Source organism: Ornithorhynchus anatinus, chromosome 8 (genome assembly GCF_004115215.2).
Source record: "Ornithorhynchus anatinus isolate Pmale09 chromosome 8, mOrnAna1.pri.v4, whole genome shotgun sequence".
NCBI lineage: Eukaryota > Metazoa > Chordata > Mammalia > Monotremata > Ornithorhynchidae > Ornithorhynchus > Ornithorhynchus anatinus.
In genome coordinates, this window is record NC_041735.1 from 55,940,158 (window position 1) to 55,961,470 (window position 21,313).

At 43.8% G+C, this 21,313-nt stretch overlaps 1 protein-coding gene across 2 annotated transcripts in view; it reads right to left on the reverse strand.

The window, feature by feature from the left end:
- SNX10 (sorting nexin 10) overlaps positions 1 to 21,313 on the reverse strand; it is a 73,820-nt gene that overhangs the window by 7,021 nt on the left and 45,486 nt on the right. For both annotated transcript variants that reach the window (XM_001508930.5, XM_029070829.2), the window contains exons 4-5: positions 13,029 to 13,129; positions 10,907 to 11,005 (exon numbers count right to left, since the gene is read on the reverse strand). In XM_001508930.5, the coding sequence (XP_001508980.2) occupies positions 10,907 to 11,005; positions 13,029 to 13,120 (191 nt within the window). In that variant the 5' untranslated portion in view covers positions 13,121 to 13,129. The remainder of the gene's footprint in view (positions 1 to 10,906; positions 11,006 to 13,028; positions 13,130 to 21,313) is intronic.

A 21,313-nucleotide genomic window follows, 5' to 3' on the forward strand; every position in this document is an offset into this window, starting at 1 on the left:
AAGAATCACTAAACGCATCTATAGTCTGTGCTCTGGTGCCCTCTACTGAACACACAGACTTGGAAAAAAAAAATAGGAGAAATGTGGTCATGGCACAGCTCGACTATTTCAATTTTACCCCTTTTTTTAACTGTGCTAGATTTCCTGATGAAACCGTAGCACGTAAGCCTGGATCAGCAAATATGGTGGGTTTTTTTTTTTCCACTGATGGGATCATTCGATCAAAAAGAAGACATTTATGGAAAGTTCCCAGGAACGCACTTAATTCAGTTCTGCACAGCAAGTCGAGAAAAATCAAGACGTAAGCCTACTCAAGGCACCTACCATCCTCATTTTTAACAAAAAAATGGTTCGAGAACATAGTGTGGCAAGGTGGCTTGGTGGAAAGGGCATGGGCCTGGGAGTCGGAGGACGTGGGGTGTAATCCCAGCTGTGCCACGCACCGACTGTGTGAGCTCGGGCAAGTCACCTAACCATCTCTGTGCCTCAATTTCCTCCCTGTAAAATGGGGGTTCAATATCTCTTCTCCCTCATACCTAGACTGTGAGTCCTATGTGGGACTGGGCTTGTGTCCAACTTGATTAACTTGTACCTACCCAGTGCTACCAAAGTGGTCTTTGGAAGGCCAAATGCCTCAATGAAGATTAGCATATTTTGGACACAATCAGGAGGACTAATTCCCTGGAGAAGACACTAATGCTAGGGAAAGTCCAGGGAAAGCGTGGAAGAGGCAGACAAGCAGCTAGATCGAAAGACACCATAACAACGATAAGGGAAGAACCATTAGAAAATTTGCAGATTAAGACAGAGGACAGGACATTCTGGAGAAAGTATATTCATGGAGTCGCTATGAATCGGAAACGACTCGACGGCGCTTAATAATAATAATAAAATCCCAGTGCTTAGAACAGTTCTTGACCCACAGTAAGTGCTTAAAACAAATATAATAATAATAATGATAATAATGACAGTGGAATGAGTAATAAAAACATTCCCATAACCACCTCTTGAAATAAATAGTAGTAACATACCTATTTATTATTAGATACTGGGCAAAAAGGCTAGCATTTGTTTTATTCCAGACAAAAGAAAAATACATGTGATTAAAAAAAAACTAATCATACTTTCTAATAGAACCCAATTCAAATGCCTTTTATAATATAGTAAGATTAATATTTATCTAAGTTAAAAAGAAAACACAGGCCTTATATAAATCTGCTAGGTGAACACAGACCTTATTGTACAGGCATTCTGAAAGCTGGTAAAGCTTTTTGAAATTTTTTCCTGAAAATACTTCCCCTCTGAAATTCTAGAGCTTGAATGGGTTGCAATATTGTGAGCTTCTTGAGGGCAAGGATTGTGTCTACTGACTCTTTTGTACTCTCCTAAATTCCTGGTGTAAGTCTTTGCACATAGTAAGCGCTCAATACCATTGATTGAGGGATGTGTGGTTTTCCCATTGAGCTTGTTGATCCAGCAGCCCGCTGATACAACTACTCAAAAACACCAGAGAAATCTGCTTCATTCCAAAAATGCTTTTAAAAATAGCATCATGAATATTGTGCACATCAAGAAAGAGGAATTTTGATATCAAAAGGCTATTTATGTTTGTGAATGGTTAAATATCTCATTAGTGCCTCCCATTCTCCGCGGAAGACACTGACACAAAGTAGCTGGATGGAGAACTACAACCCAAGCCATGCCTTAAAGTTTACCGATGATAGAACCTGCTGGAAACAACTTTGAGACATCACCTAAGGCCGCCCCTTCCCTCCAGGCAGAGGAATGACCGACAACGGAGACAACTGGCTGTCTTTACGTCCTTTAAAAACCTCATGTCATTTGAGGCCTACAGGAGGGGTAGAATGGCACCAAATCCATCTATCAATCAATTGTATTTCTCCAGTGCTTACTGTGTACAGAGCACTGGACTAAGCGCTTAGGAGAGTACAATGTAGCAGGAGTTTGTAGGCGTGTTCCCTGCCTAAAACAAAGAACTTGATTTTCTAGCCTGGGTTCCAGAGCAATCTGGACAAACCAGCCACATACACAGGAAGGATGCACCCACACAGACCCAAGCATTTTCTTTCTCTCTCTCTCTCTGTCTCCCTCCATCACTCTACCGCTTTGACTCAGCTCAACCTGATTCACGTAACTAGGAGGGTTCCACCCTCTCCCCCCGCCTCCCACCCCCCATCCAGGGACTGCCCCAATCCCAAGCAAAACTCTAGACTGGTGACTCTAACCAGACTAGGGAAATAACATGGCCTAGTGGATAGAGCATGCACCTGGGAGTTAGGGGGACCTGAGTTCTAATCCCTACTCTGCCACCTGTCTGCTGTGACCTTAGGCAAGTCACTTCACTTCTCTGGGCCTCAGTTACCTCATCCGTAAAACGGGGGTGAAGCCTGTGAGGCCTGTGGGGACAGGGACTGTGTCCAACCCAATTATCTGGTCTCTAACCCAGCGCTTAGTACAGTGCCTGGCAGAGAGTATGCACTTAAATACCACAATCATTATTATAATTGTCTAATCTAATTATATTAGATTCATTAGATTATATTATATTAGATTAGATTAAATTATTCGATTATCTTTGCTCCCCGTATTGAAAGACTCGAATGTGTGGAAAAACAAAGTTCCATTTACTGGAAATTGTTATCTCTCTTTTACTTTAGGGATACACAAGGAGCTTTTGGTTACACAGAACCTATTTCTTTGATTTGTGGTTTGGATACAAAGTCTGTTTTTTTCCATATATACAAATGCCCGAATCCCCTGGTACTGTACTCGCTTCAGTAAACAGAATTAAATTATTGCGAGCGCTCACAAGAAGGCAAGGCAATAAGGAACGGCCATGCTCAATATTCCTGACTCTTAGTCATTAATTCCAAGGCTAAAGTTGTCAAACCAAATGGAGAATTCCTAAAGGTGCCGTGACCCCCGACCAGATACAAGCAGAAACCACGATCCTCAGGTCATAACAGGTCATCACATAAACCCAGAGACAAATGTTGACCTTTGGCTTCAAACATACAAACACTCCATACGAAGGAGCGGCACCTCCACTCTGAAGGTGGGTGTAACTTTCTGGGTCGGGGGAGGGTCAGATGAAACTTCATCAGCCTCGGCCCTCTCCTCCTGGGATGATGGGCCATAGGTGACATCAACAGTGAATATGACAAAGATTATTCTGTGGACAAAAGCCTCCAGTCTCCTGATCTTCCCTGACCCTAGGACAATTAATTAACTGATGAATTATGGTATTTGTTAAGCACTTAACTATGTGCCAAGCACTATATTTAGCACTAAGGTAGATACAAGTTGATCCGGTTGGACACAGTCCCACACAGGGCTCACAGTTTAGAGGGGAGGGAGAAAAGGAAATGAGTCCCCATTTTTCAGATGAAGAAAATGAGCCACGGAGGAGTCAAATGATTTGCCCAAGGTCCCACATCAGGCAAGTGGCAGAACCACGATTAAAACTCGGGTCTTCTAACTGAGGAGACCCGTTTTCATTCCATCAAGCCACACTATTTCAATAGTATTTTCAAAGATGAACAAACACACTCTCTCTACTCCATCCGGTATGTGGAACCCAATTCAGCACAACCACTGGTGTCCTCCATCTATTTGAATTGGCCACTGTTTGCATGGAATTTGAGTGTATTCAATGTTTCCTACTGCTTTTCCTCTTATTCTTCTCCCCTCTATTTTCCTTCCCCAGCTTCCCATTTTCAAATGAGTTCAATGTACTAAAACTGGAGTTACCTCATCATCATTGATGGTATCTATTGAGTGCTAACTGTGCAGAACACCGTACTAAGCGCTTGGGAGAGCATAACAGAGTTGGTAGACACATTCCTGCCCACCAATCAGTGATATTTAAGGAACACTAACTATGAGCTGGGTGCTCTACAATAGCTCGAGAGAGTAAAATAAAATTGATAGGCCCAATCCCCGCCCTCAAGGAGCTTTCAGTGAAGTGGGGGGAGGCAGACATTAAAATTAATTACAGAGACGGGAAGCAGCAGAGTATCGGGATACGTACTGTGGGACGAGAATGTGTAGCAAAGTCCTTAGGGAGTAAGGAGTTAAGTGGACAGGTGAAACAGAAGGGATGGAGACTAGGCAGCATGGCTCAGTGGAACGAGCATGGGCTTGGGAGTCAGAGGTCATGGGTTCGAATCCCGGCTCGGCCACTTGTCAGCTGTGTGACTTTGGGCAGGTCACTTGACTTCTCGGTGCCTCAGTTACCTCATCTGTAAAATGGGGATTAAGACTGTGAGCCCCACGTGGGACAACTTGATTACCCTGTGTCTCCCCCAGCGCTTAGAACAGTGCTCGGCACATAGTAAGCGCTTAACAAATACCAACCTTATTATTAGGAAACAGAGATGAGCGGTAAATCAGGGAAGGCTTCTTGGAGGAGACACAATTTTAGTAGGGCTTTGAAGATGGGAAGAGCGGTATGTGCTCCCTTAAGCTCTTCATGGGAAACTGTACAATAAAAGTCTTTTTTTTTTTTTAATATTACTGTTGCCGTCCTGGGTCAGAAGATGGTGACAGTGGCAGTGAGATGACAACCACGTATGCAAGTGTACCAGTGAGATGGCTGCGTGTCGGTTGACTAGCATCTTTTAAAGCAACCTTTCGAACCTCTTGTTGGAGTACGAGCTAAGGGACTAGATTCCTAACAAGCAAAGAGGCTGTTTTCCCGGAGAATTGCGCCACAATACCCGGACAGCGAAGGGAAACAGGAAGTAGGGAAAGCATCCCACAATTCCTTAAAAATCTACAAATCTAACAATGACCAACAATCCTTTCCGCATCGAGTGTGTGTTAGGATTCGTCCCTTATCATATTTAAATAGAAACCAGACATCCCTGACATCCCATCGGGGGAAAAACATGCAAATGTGAGTCAGCGTTTCCAATACTATTTTTACACTACCTTCTACACGTCAGCTTGTGGAATCTGGTGGAAACTGCCTCCCAGAAATAGATTCGGTGACCTTTGCATTGGGAGTGGGGGGGGGATGAATTGCTCCCCTCCTGCCTTACAAAATATCCTCGAAAAGATCAACACTGTAGCAAAATTGCAGGAGAACAAAAGAAGCAGAAGCAGCATGATCTAGCGGATAGAGTACGGGCCCGGGAGTCAGAAGAACCTGGGTTCTGATTCTGCTCCACCCCTTATCTGCTGTGTAACCTTGGGCAAGTCCCTAAACTCTGTACCTCAGTTACCTCATCTGTAAAATGGGGATTAAGACTGTGAGCTCTATGTGGGAGGCAGCGTGGCTCAGTAGAAAGAGCCCGGGCTTGGGAGTCAGAGGTCGTGGGTTCTAATCCCAGCTCCCTCACATGTGTGACTTTGGGCAAATCACTTCACTTCTCTGGGCCTCAGTTCCCTCACCTGTAAAATGGGGATTCAGACTGTGAGCCCCATGTGGGACAACCTGATCACCTTGTATCCCCCCCCAGTGCTTAGAACAGTGCTTAGCACATAGTAAGCACTGTACAAATGCCAACATTATTATTACAGGGACTGTATCTAACCTGATTAACTTCTACATACCCCAGAGATAGTATAGTTCCTGGTACACAGTCAGCACTTGACAGATACTATTATTACTATTAATAATAACATATCTTAAAAAAACCTAATGCCCTAAATCTAATAGTCTGTCACCAGACGCTTCAATCGGAGGAACTGACGCTGTAAAACTGCAGATTCAAAGGCAGGGCAATTGTTAGCAATAATAATAATAATAATGGTATTTGTTAAGCGCTTAGTACGTACCGGGCACTGTGCTAAGCAATGGAATTTGGGGTGCCCCTGGCACCGGGAGGTCATATTGCTGTCTTCCTCCCCTCTATTCCCAGGCCAAAACCCTAAGCCCTTTGTCTTCCTACACAAAATATCTCTGCTACTGATCTTGAATTCTATCCGTGGAGAGCTCTGCCTCAAATGACCTCAAAACCACATTTGAGATCACTCTGAGCTGACTGTCAGAAACTAGAAGCAGCATGGCGTAGTGGCTAGAGGACGGGCCCGGGAGTCAGAAGGTCATGGGTTCTAATACCTGCTCTGCCACTTGTCTGCTGTGTGACCTTGGACAAGTCACTTCACTGGGCCACAGTTACCTCTTCTGTAAAATGGGGATTGAGACTGTGAGCCCCAAGTGGGACAGGGACTGTGTCCGACCTGCTCTGCTTGAATCCACCCCAGTGCTTAGTACAGTGCCTGGCACATAGTTATGCGCTTAATAAATACCATAATTATTATTATTACTTTGTCTTGGGAAGGTAGGACTCACCCATTGTTATATGTTTGAGCGTATGGGCAGAGAAAGAGAAAGTAAACCGTAGATTTAAAAATCCGATGGGTCTTCTCATATTAGGATAGAGAAGGAAGCTCTCAGCTTCCTTCCTGGACGTCAGTTTTATTTTCAAAGGATTGGGAAACACCACTCCGCATGAAGCGCAAAGCAATTTGGGAAGATCGAAAAAACTTCGAGCTTCCCAATTTAGACATTGCTTCACATTCATCTCTCATCTTTGAAACGTTGCCTCTGACAGGGAATTTTACTCACCAGTCTGTGGGGGAGTTGGAAAGGCTCAGTGGGTAACCTACAGTGCCGGCATGTGGACCCCCTCAAACTGTTTCTACTGTGCAAATGTCTGAGGTTTGCAGCTTGTTTCTGCTTTCTGTTTCCTCTCAGTCTCACGAGTCTCTTGAAACCGCTCTTTTACGATTGTGAGATATCTAGCTCGTCTGGCATAGCTGTTTTCCAACATATAGCGACAATACTAAATGATCAAGCATTTAGTACAGTGCTCTGCACACAGTAAGTGCTCAATAAACCAACTAAATGAATGAATCTGAGCCTTCATTTTCCTGTACCCTTAAAATATTCCCTCTAATAATAATAATAATAGTCATGGTATTTGTTAAGCGCTTAACTATGTGCCAGACATGCTGCTTCATGCTGCTCTAGCTTCCTTGCTGTGAGACATCCCATTTCAGCTCACCATCTGACAAATGTCTGGGTAACCTACTGCCATTCAACTTATGCCCGTGCCCAATTCACCAAATCTATGGGACATGAGCAGAGCTTCGGTGCTGTTTTAATTTTCATGGTATTTGTTAAGCGCTTACTATGTGCCAGGCACTGTACTCATTCATTCATTGGTATTTATTAAGTGCTTACTGTGTGCAGAGCACTTTACTAAGCGCCTGAGAAGTACAATTCGGCAACAGATACAGACAAATAGAGATAACCGGCTCACTGTACTAAGCGCTGGGGTAAATACAAGCTAATCAGATTGGACGCAGTCCATAAGCTAATCAGATTGGACACGATCCATGTCCCACAAGAAGCTCACGGTCTTAATCTCCATTTTAGAGATGAAGTAACCGAGGCACATAGAAGTTAAGTCACTTGCCCAAGGTCACGCAGCGGACAAGTGGCAGAGCTGGGTGTAGAAGCCAAGTCCATCGGTCCTCGTGAGTTGTGACCTTGCCAAGGGATGTTGAGGTGGCACACAGATGATAGCCATCAAACATCTGTGGTAGCCTTGGTTCCCAATTCTATAGAAGATTTCACAGCACCTCACCTTGGAAAACTGTCTGACACTTGACGCCATAGTGTGTCACCAATGTGCCAAGCTTGTGATGGTGTCTAATAGGATAATCTTGCCAGAGAACCTCTGGACAGTTTTGGTTTTTTTTTTAAAACTGAATGCTCTCCTTAATGATCTATTCTACTTATGAATACAAGGGATTGCTATTATTATTAATTCTTTTTCAAAATTCAATCTAAATTGCTAACTCTGTTGAATCATACTCTCCCAAACGCTTAGTACAGTGCCGTGCACAAAGTAAGTGCTCAAGCAATGCCATTGATTATTTTAGTGTAAATGCAAAACGCGAGAAATAGTGACTGAATTCTTCATTTTACTTTCATGCAGAAGAGGCATAACGTGCATAGGCGGGCTCAGAAATCAAATCTCAGACCTCTTTGGCCCTAGAAGCCAGACCAAAACGGAAATAATACAAAAGGTAGTGGGTGCCCCAAAATACCTTATGCATTTGCGTGACTTCTCTGATCAAGAACATCCTAGAAATGGTATTTTGCTCTTTTTTTATGGTATTTGTTAAGCGCTTACTATGTGTCGTGCACCATTCTAAGCACTGGGATAGATACAAGTTTATCAGGTTGGGCACAATCCCTGGCCTACATGGGATTCACCGTCTAAGTAGGAGGGAGTAGAATTTAAGCTCCACTTTACAGTTGAGAAAACTGAAGCACAGAAGTTAAGTGACTTGCCCAAAGTCACACAGCAAAAAGTGGGCAGAACCAGGATTAGAACCCAGATTCTCTGACTCCTAGCCCCTTGGTCTTTCCACTAGACCACACTGCTTCCATAGGGAGCCTCCCTCAAAGGCAAAAAATATATATTTGCACCAGAGGTAAGGACTCTGACTTCTAATTTAGGTACTCTGTTGTTGCAAACTCTGCACCCTTTCTTGGAGGGGGTTGGGGGTGGAGAAAAGTTGAGGCATTCCAAAGATGGTGAGTTTGATATAATAATAATTAATAATAATAATAATAATAATGTGTTAAGCACTTACTATGTGTCAAGCCCTGCTCTAAACTCTGAGAAAGATACAAGATGATCAGGTCAGACACAGTCCCTGTCCCATGAAGGGCACCCAACCTAAGTAAGAAGGAGAACAGGTATTGATTCCCCATTTTGCAGATGAGGTAACTGAGGCATAGAAAAGTTAAACGACTTGCCCAAGGTCACATAACAGACAAATGGCGAGTCAGGATTAGAACCCAGGTCCTCTGATTCCCAGGCCCATGCTTCTTCCACCAGGCCACCCTGTTTCTATTTATTTCTTTATTTCTTTTATTTTATTGGAATGACTAGCCAGATTCCCACAACATCCACATGCGACAGGGAAGGAATTATTTTCCTTACTGTAAATAGACTGGGAAATAAATGTTCCTCAGGTCACAAAGTGACTGTGACAATAACTTTTGGTGTTCTGGTTTTTAATCCAATGCACCATCCACTTATCCAGAGAAGTATGTTAACTCTTGCGGGCTACTAGAGTATCACTCAGTAAGTATACTCAGAGATAAGGTAATTCCCTTAAATGCACTCAAATCTCAAGTGTTCAAGTGCTCCTTAATGTAGATTGATAGTTAGAACCATCCATTAGAGCCTGTTACGTCCAAGGCTAAAATAGCAAAATAATGGAGGTGTTTATACAAGTAGAATTAATCATCACCACCACGCAACAATCCAGATCGGTTTAACATCCGCTGTTAGAGAGAAGGAGTGTAGCCTCAAGGATAGAGCACGGGCCTGGGAGTCAGAAGGATCTGGTCTTATCCTGGCTCTGCCACCTGTGGGCTCTGTGGCCTTGGGCAAGTTATTTCTCTGCCTCATTTACCTCATCTGGAAAATTGGAATTTAGACTGTGAGCCCCAAGTGGGAGATGGACTGTGTCCACCCCGGCACCTAGTACAGCACCTAGTACAGTACGGGAAGCAGCGGGGCTCGGTGGAAAGAGCCCGGGCTTCGGAGTCAGCGGTCATGGGTTCGACTCTCGGCTCTGCCACTTGTCAGCTGTGTGACTGTGGGCAAGTCACTTAACTTCTCTGGGCCTCATTTACCTCAAATGTAAAATGGGGATTAACTGTGAGCCTCACGGTGGACAACCTGACCCTGTATCTACCCCAGCGCTTAGAACAGTGCTCTGCACATAGTAAGCGCTTAACAAATACCAACATTATTATTATTACAGTGGGGGCACATAGTAAGTGCTTAACAAAAACCATTATTATTATTATTAACGACCTCGGTGTTTAGTTCAGTGCCTGGCACATAGTAAGTGCTTAACAAATACCATAAAAAGATAGGTAGGCCCGTCTTACAAATGTTAATGAAAAACTCTACTGGCTGAAAAAATTTATCTGAACTAAACACATAGCCCCAAAATTCCAGAAGAGATTTAACTGGTCAGTCCTAAAAGTATTTCCTCTAGGCTATAAATTCCTTTTCTCAGTCAGTCAAGCATCTTTATTGAGCACCTTGTGGGCAGGGAACAAGTCTACCAATTCTGTTGTATTCTCCCGAGAACCTAGTACTGTCCTCCGCACGGATATAGCTCAGTGGCAGAGCACGTCCTTTGCATGGATGAAGTCCCCGGTTCGATCCCTGGCATTTCCCTTTCAGTGCTTAGTACAGAGTTTAGCACATAGCAAGCGCTTAACAAATACCATAATTATTACAGTCGGAACTCAATAAATGCCACTGGTTGATTAACAATAGATAATCGATCTACTAAGAGAGTCTTCAACACATTCTCTTACTGGTAATATTTTAAAATAATAATAATAATGTTGGTATTTAAGTGCTTACTATATGCAGAGCACTGTTCTAAGCGCTGGGGTGGATACAGGGTCATCAGGTTGTCCCACGTGAGGCTCACAGTTAATCCCCATTTTACAGCTGAGGTAAGTGAGGCCCAGAGAAGTGAAGTGACTTGCCCACAGTCCCACGGCTGACAAGCGGCAGAGCCGGGATTCGAACCCATGACCTCTGACTCCCAAGCCCGGGCTCCTTCCACTGAGCTACGCTGCTTCCCTAAAGCTTGGCTATTTCCAGGCAGCCTTTAAATAAGCAGAACTAGGCATTTCAGTTTAAGACTACGACATCTTTTCAGAATGAGGTATCTCAAATTGGCCTTGCTGGTTAAAAAGAAACAAAGGAAGATTCTGAATTTGTATTGCGAACCAGCAGCCACAAGATGGCTCTCCAATACAGGCTATGAACTCTCATTTTCCATAAAGCATATCAGTCTAGATCATTTGCGCCATAATACATACTTCTTGAGAAAGTCTTCTAAGCCTTGCCGACGCTGGTCCACGTGTTGGCGATTGTTAATGTTGAAAAAGGGGGTCTTCGATGGGAGTTCCGGTAATTGTCTTTTAAAAAAAAATAAAATAAAGTTGATCAAAAACTGGCTCATGCCCGCATCCATTCACCCAAAAGGTCAGGACACCGAGTACAGAAAAAAGCCAAACCGATTCTTATTTATATATCAGGAGCGTAACTAGGTTAGAGCAAGCGAGATGGTGGCCTCCGGAATAGGCGCTAAACTTCAGCTACCTGTTTTGGCTCGTGTTGTATAAAGAAGAGATCCAGATAATGGCTTTTGACCTAGGAGCGAAACTAGCTACTCCAGCAAGTTATCTGAAAACAGAGAGAATAACAACAATAATAATAATGTTGGTATTTGTTAAGCGCTTACTATGTGCCAAGCACTGTTCTAAGCGCTGGGGTAGATACAAGGTAATCAGGTTGTCCCAGGTGGGGCTCACAGTCTTAATCCCCATTTTACAGATGAGGTAATTGAGGCACAGAGAAGTGAAGTGACTTGCCCAGAGTCACGTAGCTGACAAGTGGCAGAGGTGGGATTAGAACCCACGACCTCTGACTCCCAAGCCTGTGCTCTTTCCACTAAGCCATGCTGCTTCTCCTCAGGAAGCAGCTTCACTTTAAAAACCAAACCAAAATAAACACCTGTGAAAATACTCTTTTACTCCTATGACTTTTTAACCTTTATTTTCAGTGGCCTCTAAGACCAGAAATAAAGGATTTCACTTTAGATTCAAAATAATAATAATAATTATAAATTACTAGGGCATTAGTTAAGTGCTTACAATCTGTCAAACGCTACAGTGAGCACTGAAGCGGGCATAACATAATCAAATCGAACCCAATCGCTGTCCCACACAGGACATAAAGTCTAAAAAGGAGGGAGACCAGGCATTAAATTCTATTTTCCAGACGAGGAAACTGAGGCTCGTACAAGTTAAGTGACTTGCCCAAGTTTACATAGCAGGCAAGTCTTAATAAAGGTCACAGCTCCTCTAAGAGCTCTTCCCCAGTTAAGCCCTCTTATACTAGACTTTCTCTCCCTTCTAATAATAATAATGTTATTTCTTAAGCGCTTACTATGTGCCAAGAACTATTCTAAGGACCGGGGTAGGTACGATGTAATCAGTATGTCCCGCTTGGGGCTCACAGTCCCATTTTACAGATAACTGTGGCACAGAGAAGTCGAGTGGCTTGTCCAAGGTCACGCAGCAGACAAGTGGCAAGAGCTGGGATTAGAACCCATGTCCCCTGACTCCCCAGCCCGAGCTCTAGCCACTAAGTCACGTTGCTTCACACCCCTTCTGTGTTGTCTATGCATTTGGAACCATGCCCTTTGGGCATTTGGTATTCACCCTACTCTAAGTCCCACAGCCTTTATGTGCATATCTGTAAATTATTTATATTAACGTCAGTCTCTCCCTCTCGACTAATGATTGCTCACTGTGGACAGGGAACATGTCTACCAATAGAGTTGGTAGACTCTATTGTACTGCACTTTCCCAAGAGAGTACAGTCAGTCCAGACAGTGCTATTTATTGAGCACTTACTGTGTGCAGAACACTGTACTAAGTGCTTGGAAGACTACAATATAAAAACAGACACATTCCTAGAGGGGGATTGATTTATTAGAGCTCAGGCTCTCTAATTCCCAGGCCCGTGCCTTTTCCACTAGGCCATGTCGCTTCACAAAAAAATAGCGATGAAATGTACCAACTTTTTTTTTTTAATAAAAGGGGACAGTTTTATTTAAATACTCTCCCTGTCTTTCCCTTTCTGGTAGCTCCAGTCTCTCTGACTGGTTCTTTAATCTCTCTACAGGACAAATAACATGTCAGAATGGAATAAGAGCAGAAATTCCCCAACTTTCGTCTCCCGCCTCTGGGTCACTTCCTGATACATAAGCCTTTACTGACCCCTAAGAAACATCAAATGCCTCCTGCTTTGCTGCAAAACCTACTTCCCTTTAGCATTACTAGAAAAGGAAAAAAGGGAAAGCAGTGGATTAGTATCCTGTTCAAATTTCCACAAATTACAGACTTGTCAAATGTCTACATTGAAATCACTTACATTAGCAATGCATTGCTTTGAAGTCGTTCTCTAAGCCACACAAACTCTTTAAAACGTCTTCTAACACAGGATGTTTTCATTGTAAAACACATGCTATTTGTCTATGAAGAGAAAAAGAAAATTAATTTCAACTGTAAGTCATTTAAAATAAAAATGAGTCTTTTTTTAATTTAGCAGTCACATAGATGAATGAATGACTGAAAATCACCCTGTGTACAATAAATGAATCTTATAATTTTACCACTACAGTAAAATAAGGCCTCTCATTCATACCAAGTCTAAGAGACCTGAATAAAAGTCATTTCCGTCAATGAACCACACAACTTTTGGACAAACTTGAGCAGGTTTCTGACCACAAAACTGACTTTTCACTTTCCTAAGCAGATGGTCCAGGGCAGTTTTGGAAATAGTTACACCCTTAATTGACTTGACAATTTTTGCCAGGAAATAACTGGTTTCATTCTGATTAGGCTGATTTCATTCCTTACTATGGGGCAACAACGAGTCACATACATACCAGTGTATGTGATTACAGTCTGTAGACTGTAAGCTCATTGTGGACAGGGAACATCTCTACTTCGGTTGTAGTTCTCTTCCAAGCGCTTAGTAGAGTGCTCTGCACACAGTAAGAGCTCAATAATTTCCACTGATTGATTCGTACATACAGAGTTCCAACACCACTCACACCCCCAAAGGAAAAGAAAGTAAAAGCATTTGTGTATATGGGTTAAAGATCAAATATTCAGAGGTTGCTAATCGTCACTGATGGTTATGGCATTAAATGCTTATAGTATGCAAAGTGTTGTGGATAGATATTGAGGTTGTCATGTCAGACACAGGCCCTGGCCCACACAGAATTTACAATTTATCTTATCTCCATTTTACAGAAAAAACAGCCCAGAATTGTTGAGTGACCTGTCCAAGAACCACCGCAGGCTGGGATGAAGCTAGGACTAAAATCTGTTAGTAGCGTGGCCAAGGGGAAAGAGTACAGGCCTGGGAGTCAGAGGACCTGAGTTCTAATCCTGGCTTCGCCACTCGTCTGCTGTGTGACCTTGGGTAAGTCGTTTTACTTCTCGGTGCCCAGTTCTCTCCTCTGTAGAATGAGGATTCAGTACCTGTTCTCCCTCCTCTGTGAGCCCCATGAGGGACCTGATGATCTTGTAGCTATCCCACTGCTTAGTAATAATAATTATGGTATTTGTTAAGCGCTTACTATGTGCAAAGCACTGTTCTAAGCGCTGGGGTTGATACAAGGTAATCAGGTTGTCCCAGGTGGGGCTCACAGTCTTAATCCCCATTTTCCAGATGAGGTAACTGAGGCACAGAGAAGTGTAGTGACTTGCCCAAAGTCACCCAGCTGATAAATGGCAGAGCAGGGATTAGAACTCATGACCTCTGACTTCCAAGCCTGTGCTCTTTCCACATGCTTTCCACAGTAAGTGCTTAACAAATATCAGTTATTCATTAATATCAGCTCCTGACTCCCCATCCTATGCGCTTTCCACTGCCGCAGTGCTTCTCCTTTAGAAGGATTCAGTTTCTCTTAATGGATTACAACAAAATGAAGTTCACACGGGGAAAAACACAAGGTAATTGCATTTTCAATCAGTGGTATTTGCAGAACTCAAACATAGGTTGGGGAAAGTTAGGCACAAGGTATTACTGTAAAGGAATTAACTTCTCGATGACGATGCAACATAACCTAAAAGATGCCAGCATGGTGCTGATGGAGCAACAGGAGTGTCAAACACAAGCCCCAGTAAGTAACATTTCTGTTAAATTCTATTTTTTCTGAATTGAAAAATAATAATAATTGTGGTATTTCTTAAGCGCTTACTATGCGCCAGGCACTTCGCTAAGCACGGGGGAGGAGAGGGGGGAATACAAGCAAATCAGGTTGGACGCAGTCCCGGTCCCACATGGGGCTCACAGTCTTAATCCCCATTTTACAGATGAAGTCACTGAGGCACAGAGAAGTAAAGTGACTTGCCCAAGCAGACAAGTGGCAGAACTGGGATTAGAACCATGACCTTCTGACTCCTTGGCCCATATGCTATCCACTAGGCCACACTGCTGAATTTGCTTATACAATAATGCAGAGAAACTAGGGAGAATTCAGTGATTCAAGTAAGTGCTTAATAAATATTAAAAAATTCAAGGGAAAGTGATAAAAATGATTACAGGGATGAAAAATAAGTCCATTGAGGAAAGATTTAAGAAATTGGAGTTGACACCCAGAGGGATAAAAAATGAAGAGATGATTAAAAACAATAACAATAACTGCGGTGTTTGTTAAGCGCTTACCATGTGCCAAGTATTGTAATAATAATAATGATGGTATTTGTTAAGCACTTACTAACTGCCAAGCACAGTTCTAAGCACTGGGATAGATACAAGCAAATCAGGTTGTCCCACGTGGAGCTCACAGTCTTACTCCCCATTTTACAGGTGAGGTAACGGAGGCCCAGAGAAGTTAAATGACTTGCCCAAAGTCACACAGCTGATAAAGGCAGAGCCGGGATTAGAACCCACAATTTTTAAGCCCTGGGGCAGATAAAAGATCGGACAGAGTCCCTGTTCCACATGAGACTCCCAATCTGAGAAGAAGGGAGACAAGCAGTGAATCGTCACTTTGCAAATGAGGAAACTGAGGCACAAATCAGTTAGGTGATCTGCCCAAAGGTACACACAGCAGGCAAGTGGCAGAGCTGGGATTAGAACCAGGTGGTCTGACTCTCAGGCCTGAACTCTTTCCACTAGGCCATGCTGTTTTCCTCAATGAGTACGCAAGGTATTTAGGAGGACAATGCAGACCAGTGGAGTCCTCTAACACAGAGCACTGCTCGAGATAAAATGGCACCAAAGGAGGGTTCCGTTGAAAAAGGAAGAAATGGAAGGTACTGTGGTCTAGTAGAAATTAAATCCTATTTCTTGAGCGCTTACTGTAGAAATAGAAAGAGCACGGGGCTGTGAATCAAAGACCCGGGTTCTAATTCCCGCTCGGCCATGGAACTGCTGTGTGGCCTTGGGCAACTCACTTAAACTTTTCTAGGCCTGTATCCTCATCTGTAAAATAGGACCAGATTATCATCCCTCCCTGCTTCTTACACTCTGAGCTCCAGATGAGATGGACCCTGTCACTTATATAATGATCCTAAATCTACCCCCGCGCTTATTAGAGCACTAGGCCTTATAGTGAGCATTTAATCACTGATATTTATTGAACACGTACTGTGTGCGGAGCACTGTACTAAGTGCTTTAGGAATTACAATACGATAGAGTTGATAGACATGCTCCCCCACTAGGAGCTTACAGTTTACAAAGGGAAAGGGACATTAAAATAAAATACAAATAGGGGAAATAGGAGAGCATAAGTATATGTACGTAAGTGCTGCGGGGCTGGAGTGATTATACAACAGATGATTCCTGCCCTTCGAGGAGTTTACAATCTAAAATGCCACAAAAAAGAACTTGACAATTTAGGTGATTTAATAAAGTTACCATGGGTGGTTATAGAAGCTTTTGCCTCTGAAGATCTCCTTATAAAGAACAATCGACTGTCTTGCGCATGTTCGCTTTTCATCCGCCCGGAGACAGGGAGCTGGACCAAATGACTTTTTACGGTCCCTTCCAACGCAACGATTCTTTCCTAGCCCGAAACATCCTGCAATTCGATTCTGTATCTTTAGCAGCAAAAGACTCACATTTAATTCACACCCAAAAGTTTTTTCTTAAAAATATGAGCCGATACCAGTTGAAGAAGATTATCAAGGAGAAACAATCCAGATTAAATCTCACTCTATAAAGAGACCGCTGTTTAAAAGATGTCAAGGTCTCGTCACATTAATTTCACTGCTTTTAGAAGGAAAGCATCAAATCAATTGCATTTATTGAGCACTGACTGTGTGCACAGCACTGTATTAAATGCTTGGGAGAGTATTTATTGCCATTGTTCTTGTCTGTCTCCCCCGATTAATAATAATAATAACAATGTTGGTATTTGTTAAGCGCTTACGATTAGACTGTAAACCCATCAAAGGGCAGGGACTGTCTCTATCTGTTACCGATTTGTACATTCCAAGCGCTTAGTACAGTGCTCTGCACATAGTAAACGCTCAATAAATACTACTGAATGAATGAATGAATAATTTAACAATAACAGATATATTTCCTGCCCACAAAGAGCTTACAGTCTAGAGGAGGAGACAGACATTAATATAAATACATTACAGATATGTACATATCAAGCTCATGGTGAGAATCAACGAGCAACAAACCTCACAAGACACAGAGAAAACATACTATCTTAAGCTCACTGTGGGCAGGGAATGTGTCTCTTTATTGCTACGTTGTTATAGCGTACTCTCCCAAGTGCTTAGTACCATGCTTTGCACACAGTAAGTGCTCAATAACTTCGATTTAATGAATGACTGAATGAATACCATAAGGCCTCTGACTCGGATCAGCCCAAGACTCCCTGTTCTAGCCCAGGCGTTTTTAATGTTGCCCAAATCTCCATCCATCCAGATCATCCTCCTCCTCTTCCATGCCTTCCCGCCATCCCCCAGGTCCTCTGAGCCCCCTCTAGACTGTCAGCTCATTGTGAGCAGGGAATGTGTCTGTTTATTGTATATTGTACTCTCCCAAGCGCTTAGTACAGTGCTCTGCACACAGTAAGTGCTCAATAAATACAGCTGCTCTCTCCTCCTCCTCCATGCCCCAGAGGCTTCCCTTACTCTCAGTGCTGAGAAGTCATCTGTGCTCAGTCAACCGTATTATTTATTGAGCGCTTACTGTATGCAGAGCACTGTACTAAGCGCCTGGGAGAAGACTATACAACAATAAACGTGCACATTCCCTGCCCACAACAGGTTTACAGTCTAGCGGGGGAGACAGACATAATATAAACTACAGCTACGTACATAAGTGCTGTGGGGCTGAGATGGGGGGAAGAATGAAAGAAAGAAAGTCGGGGTGACGCAGAAAGGAGTGGGAGAAGAGGAAAGGAGGGCTGAGTCCGGAAAGGCCTCTTGGAGGAGATGGGCCTTCAATAAGGCTTTGAATGGGGGGAAAGAGTAATAATCCATCGGATTTGAGCAGGGAGGACGTTCCAGGCCAGAGGCAGGACTTGGGCGAGAGGTTGGCGGCGAGATGGGGGTACATTGAGAAGGTCGGCATTAGAGGAGCAAAGTTTGTGGTCTGACTTGGAGAGGCTGGGTTGTAGTAGAAGCCGCTGCGAAAAAGTTTTCCAGCACAAGCTCTGCTTTCGCATGGACCTCTTCTGCCCTCTCCCCTCCCCCACACTGCCCCATGAGAATCAGAGGTTAAGAATTTGGGGAGACCTGTGACCTCGGAGCCTTTGGGAATGTTAGAAAACTGGAGCTTTCTAGACGCTATGGTGGTTGAAAGGAGTCAGGGGACCTGGGCTCTAATCCCGGCTCCAGTTGTTTGCTGTGTGACCTTGGGCAAGTCACCTAATTTCTCCGTGCCTCAGTTCCCTCATCGGCAAAATAGAAGACTCAATACCTGTTCTTCCTCTCCCTTAGACTATGTGGGACAGGAACTGTGTCCGACCTGACAATCTCGTATCTACCCCAGTGCTTATTACAGGGCTTGACACGTTGTAAGTGTTTAATGAATATCGCCAGTGGAATAGAGAAGACCATCAGGCCTGCCCCTCTAAGGACTCCCTTCCTACCTCTCCTCCCTTCTCTCTTTCTACCGCCCACCCCGCACGCTCCGCTCCTCTGCCGCCCACCTCCTCGCCGTCCCTCGGTCTCGCCTATCCCGCCGTCGACCCCTGGGTCACGTCCTCCCGCGGTCCTGGAACGCCCTCCCTCCTCACCTCCGCCAAACTGATTCTCTTTCCCTCTTCAAAACCTTACTTAAAAATCACCTCCTCCAAGAGGCCTTCCCAGACTGAGCTCCTCTTCCCCCTCTACTCCCTCTGCCATCCCCCCTTTACCTCTCCGCAGCTAAAGCCTCATTTTCCCCTTTTCCCTCTGCTCCTCCACCTCTCCCTTCCCATCCCCACAGCACTGTACCCGTCCGCTCAACTGTATATATTTTCGTTACCCTATTTATTTTGTTAATGAATTGTACATCGCCTTGATTCTATTTAGTTGCCATTGTTTTTATGAGATGTTCTTCCCCTTGACGCTGTTTAGTGCCATTGTTCTTGTCTGTCCGTCTCCCCCGATTAGACTGTAAGCCCGTCAAACGGCAGGGACTGTCTCTATCTGTTGCCGACTTGTTCATCCCAAGCGCTTAGTACAGTGCTCTGCACATAGTAAGCGCTCAATAAATACTATTGAATGAATGAATGAATGAATGACTCTTGTTTATTCATAAATCTTTCCATTCCTTTTCTATGATTATTGTTTTCTAAGTGTTCTTATCATCTGTGGCCTATTTCCTTTCTGTCTCTCTTCCCCTACCAAGATTCTGAGCCCTTTATGTAACAGGCACCGGATCTGTAATTGCTTATCTGGTAAACTCCCCAGTGATTAGAACGGTGTTCAGTACGAATCAAAGTTCTCAACAAATACCTTTATTCCTACTAACCCGTGTCATTCATCTTTTCATTCTCTGATTACCCCGTTTATAAATAAAAATAATAATGTCGGTATTTGTTAAGCGCTTACTATGTGCAGAGCACTGTTCTAAGCGCTGGGGTAGATACAGGGTAATCGGGTTGTCCCGCGTGAGGCTCACAGTTAATCCCCATTTTACAGATGAGGTAACTGAGGCCCAGAGAAGTGAAGTGACTCGCCCACAGTCACACAGCTGACAAGTGGCAGAGCTGGGAATCGAACCCATGACCTCTGACTCCGAAGCCCAGGCTCTTTCCACTGAGCCAGGCTGCTTCCAAGAGCTGTGCTTATTCTATTTTGGGTGTTTACTTGGCATACTTGTTCATTTTTTCCCTCCACCTCCCTCAAGGCCCCAGGTCAGTGTTTTCTCATTTCTTTCTTACTCCTCAAGGGCCTAAAACTGTGTTTGGTACACATCAGGTGCTCAATAATGAGATTACCTACATCATTGGAGATTTGGATTGATTTCATGTTAAACATTCTATATTCACGCTGGGCCACAAGTGGAAAATCTAGTAGAAACAGACTTGATCGCTCAGCTGTTTTGACTTTAGATAACCCTCCACTCTGAAATAAGTTTTTAACAGGCCGCCAATTCATCTCACATCCCCATATATCACAAACTTGAATCTGCTATCTAGATGCAAGGGGAGTCATTATTAGCAAGTAACAGGATGGCCAAGGGTAGTTTGCCTCTTCATTAAAATACGTAGGCACTCACACACGGTTTAAAACATTTGCAATTTTTGAAACGAGAGTAGAATCGGTCCTCCTATAACACGGGGGCTGTGTTCTTAAAGAACCACATGTAATAATGCTCCCTGACTTGACACAAACCTGACGTATCCGTTTCTTCTGATACCAGATCACATTCCATCTGGAACAGATGCGGCATCATGGAAAGAACTTTCTCTAGATCCTCAAAGTGTTCTAACCACAAAGGGTAATGAGAACTCACATTAAGGCACAACTGACTCGCTACTCTCTTGAAAGAGACAGTGTGACCTAGTGGAAAGAACGTGGGTCTGGGAGTCAGAGAACCTGGGTTCTAATCCCAGCTCTTCCACTTTCCTGCTGTGTGACCTTGGCAAGTCACTTCACTTGTCTGTGCCTAAGTTCCCTCACCTGCAAAATGGGGATTCAATACCTGTTCCTCCTCTTACTTAGACTGTGGGGGCTGATTATCTTGTATCTACCCCAGTGCTTGGCACATCGTAAGCGCCTAAAAAAACCCACAATTCTTCTCCTTCCACTCTCCTACTTACTCTCCTCTCTCACCATCTCCCATCACCCATTCACTATCCACTGGCCCTTTCTCCTGCTCCCAATCAGCAAACTTCTCATGTAATAATAATCAATATGTCACTTGTTACACACTATGTGCCAAGCACTGTTCTCAGCGCTGGGGTGAAAACAAAATAATCAGGTTGTCCCACATGGGGCTCACAGTCTTAATCCTCATTTTACAGATGAGGTAACTGAGGCGCAGAGAAGTGAAATGACTTGCCCAAGGTCACACTACAAGCAAGGGCGGAGCCAGGATTAGAACCCACGGCCTCTGACTCCCAAGCCCATGCTCTTGCTACTAGGCCACGCTGCCTCCCCACCCTCATTACAGACTCTAGACAGTGAGCTCGTTGGGAGCCGGGAACGTGTCTACCAACTCTGTTGTATCCTACTCTCACAAG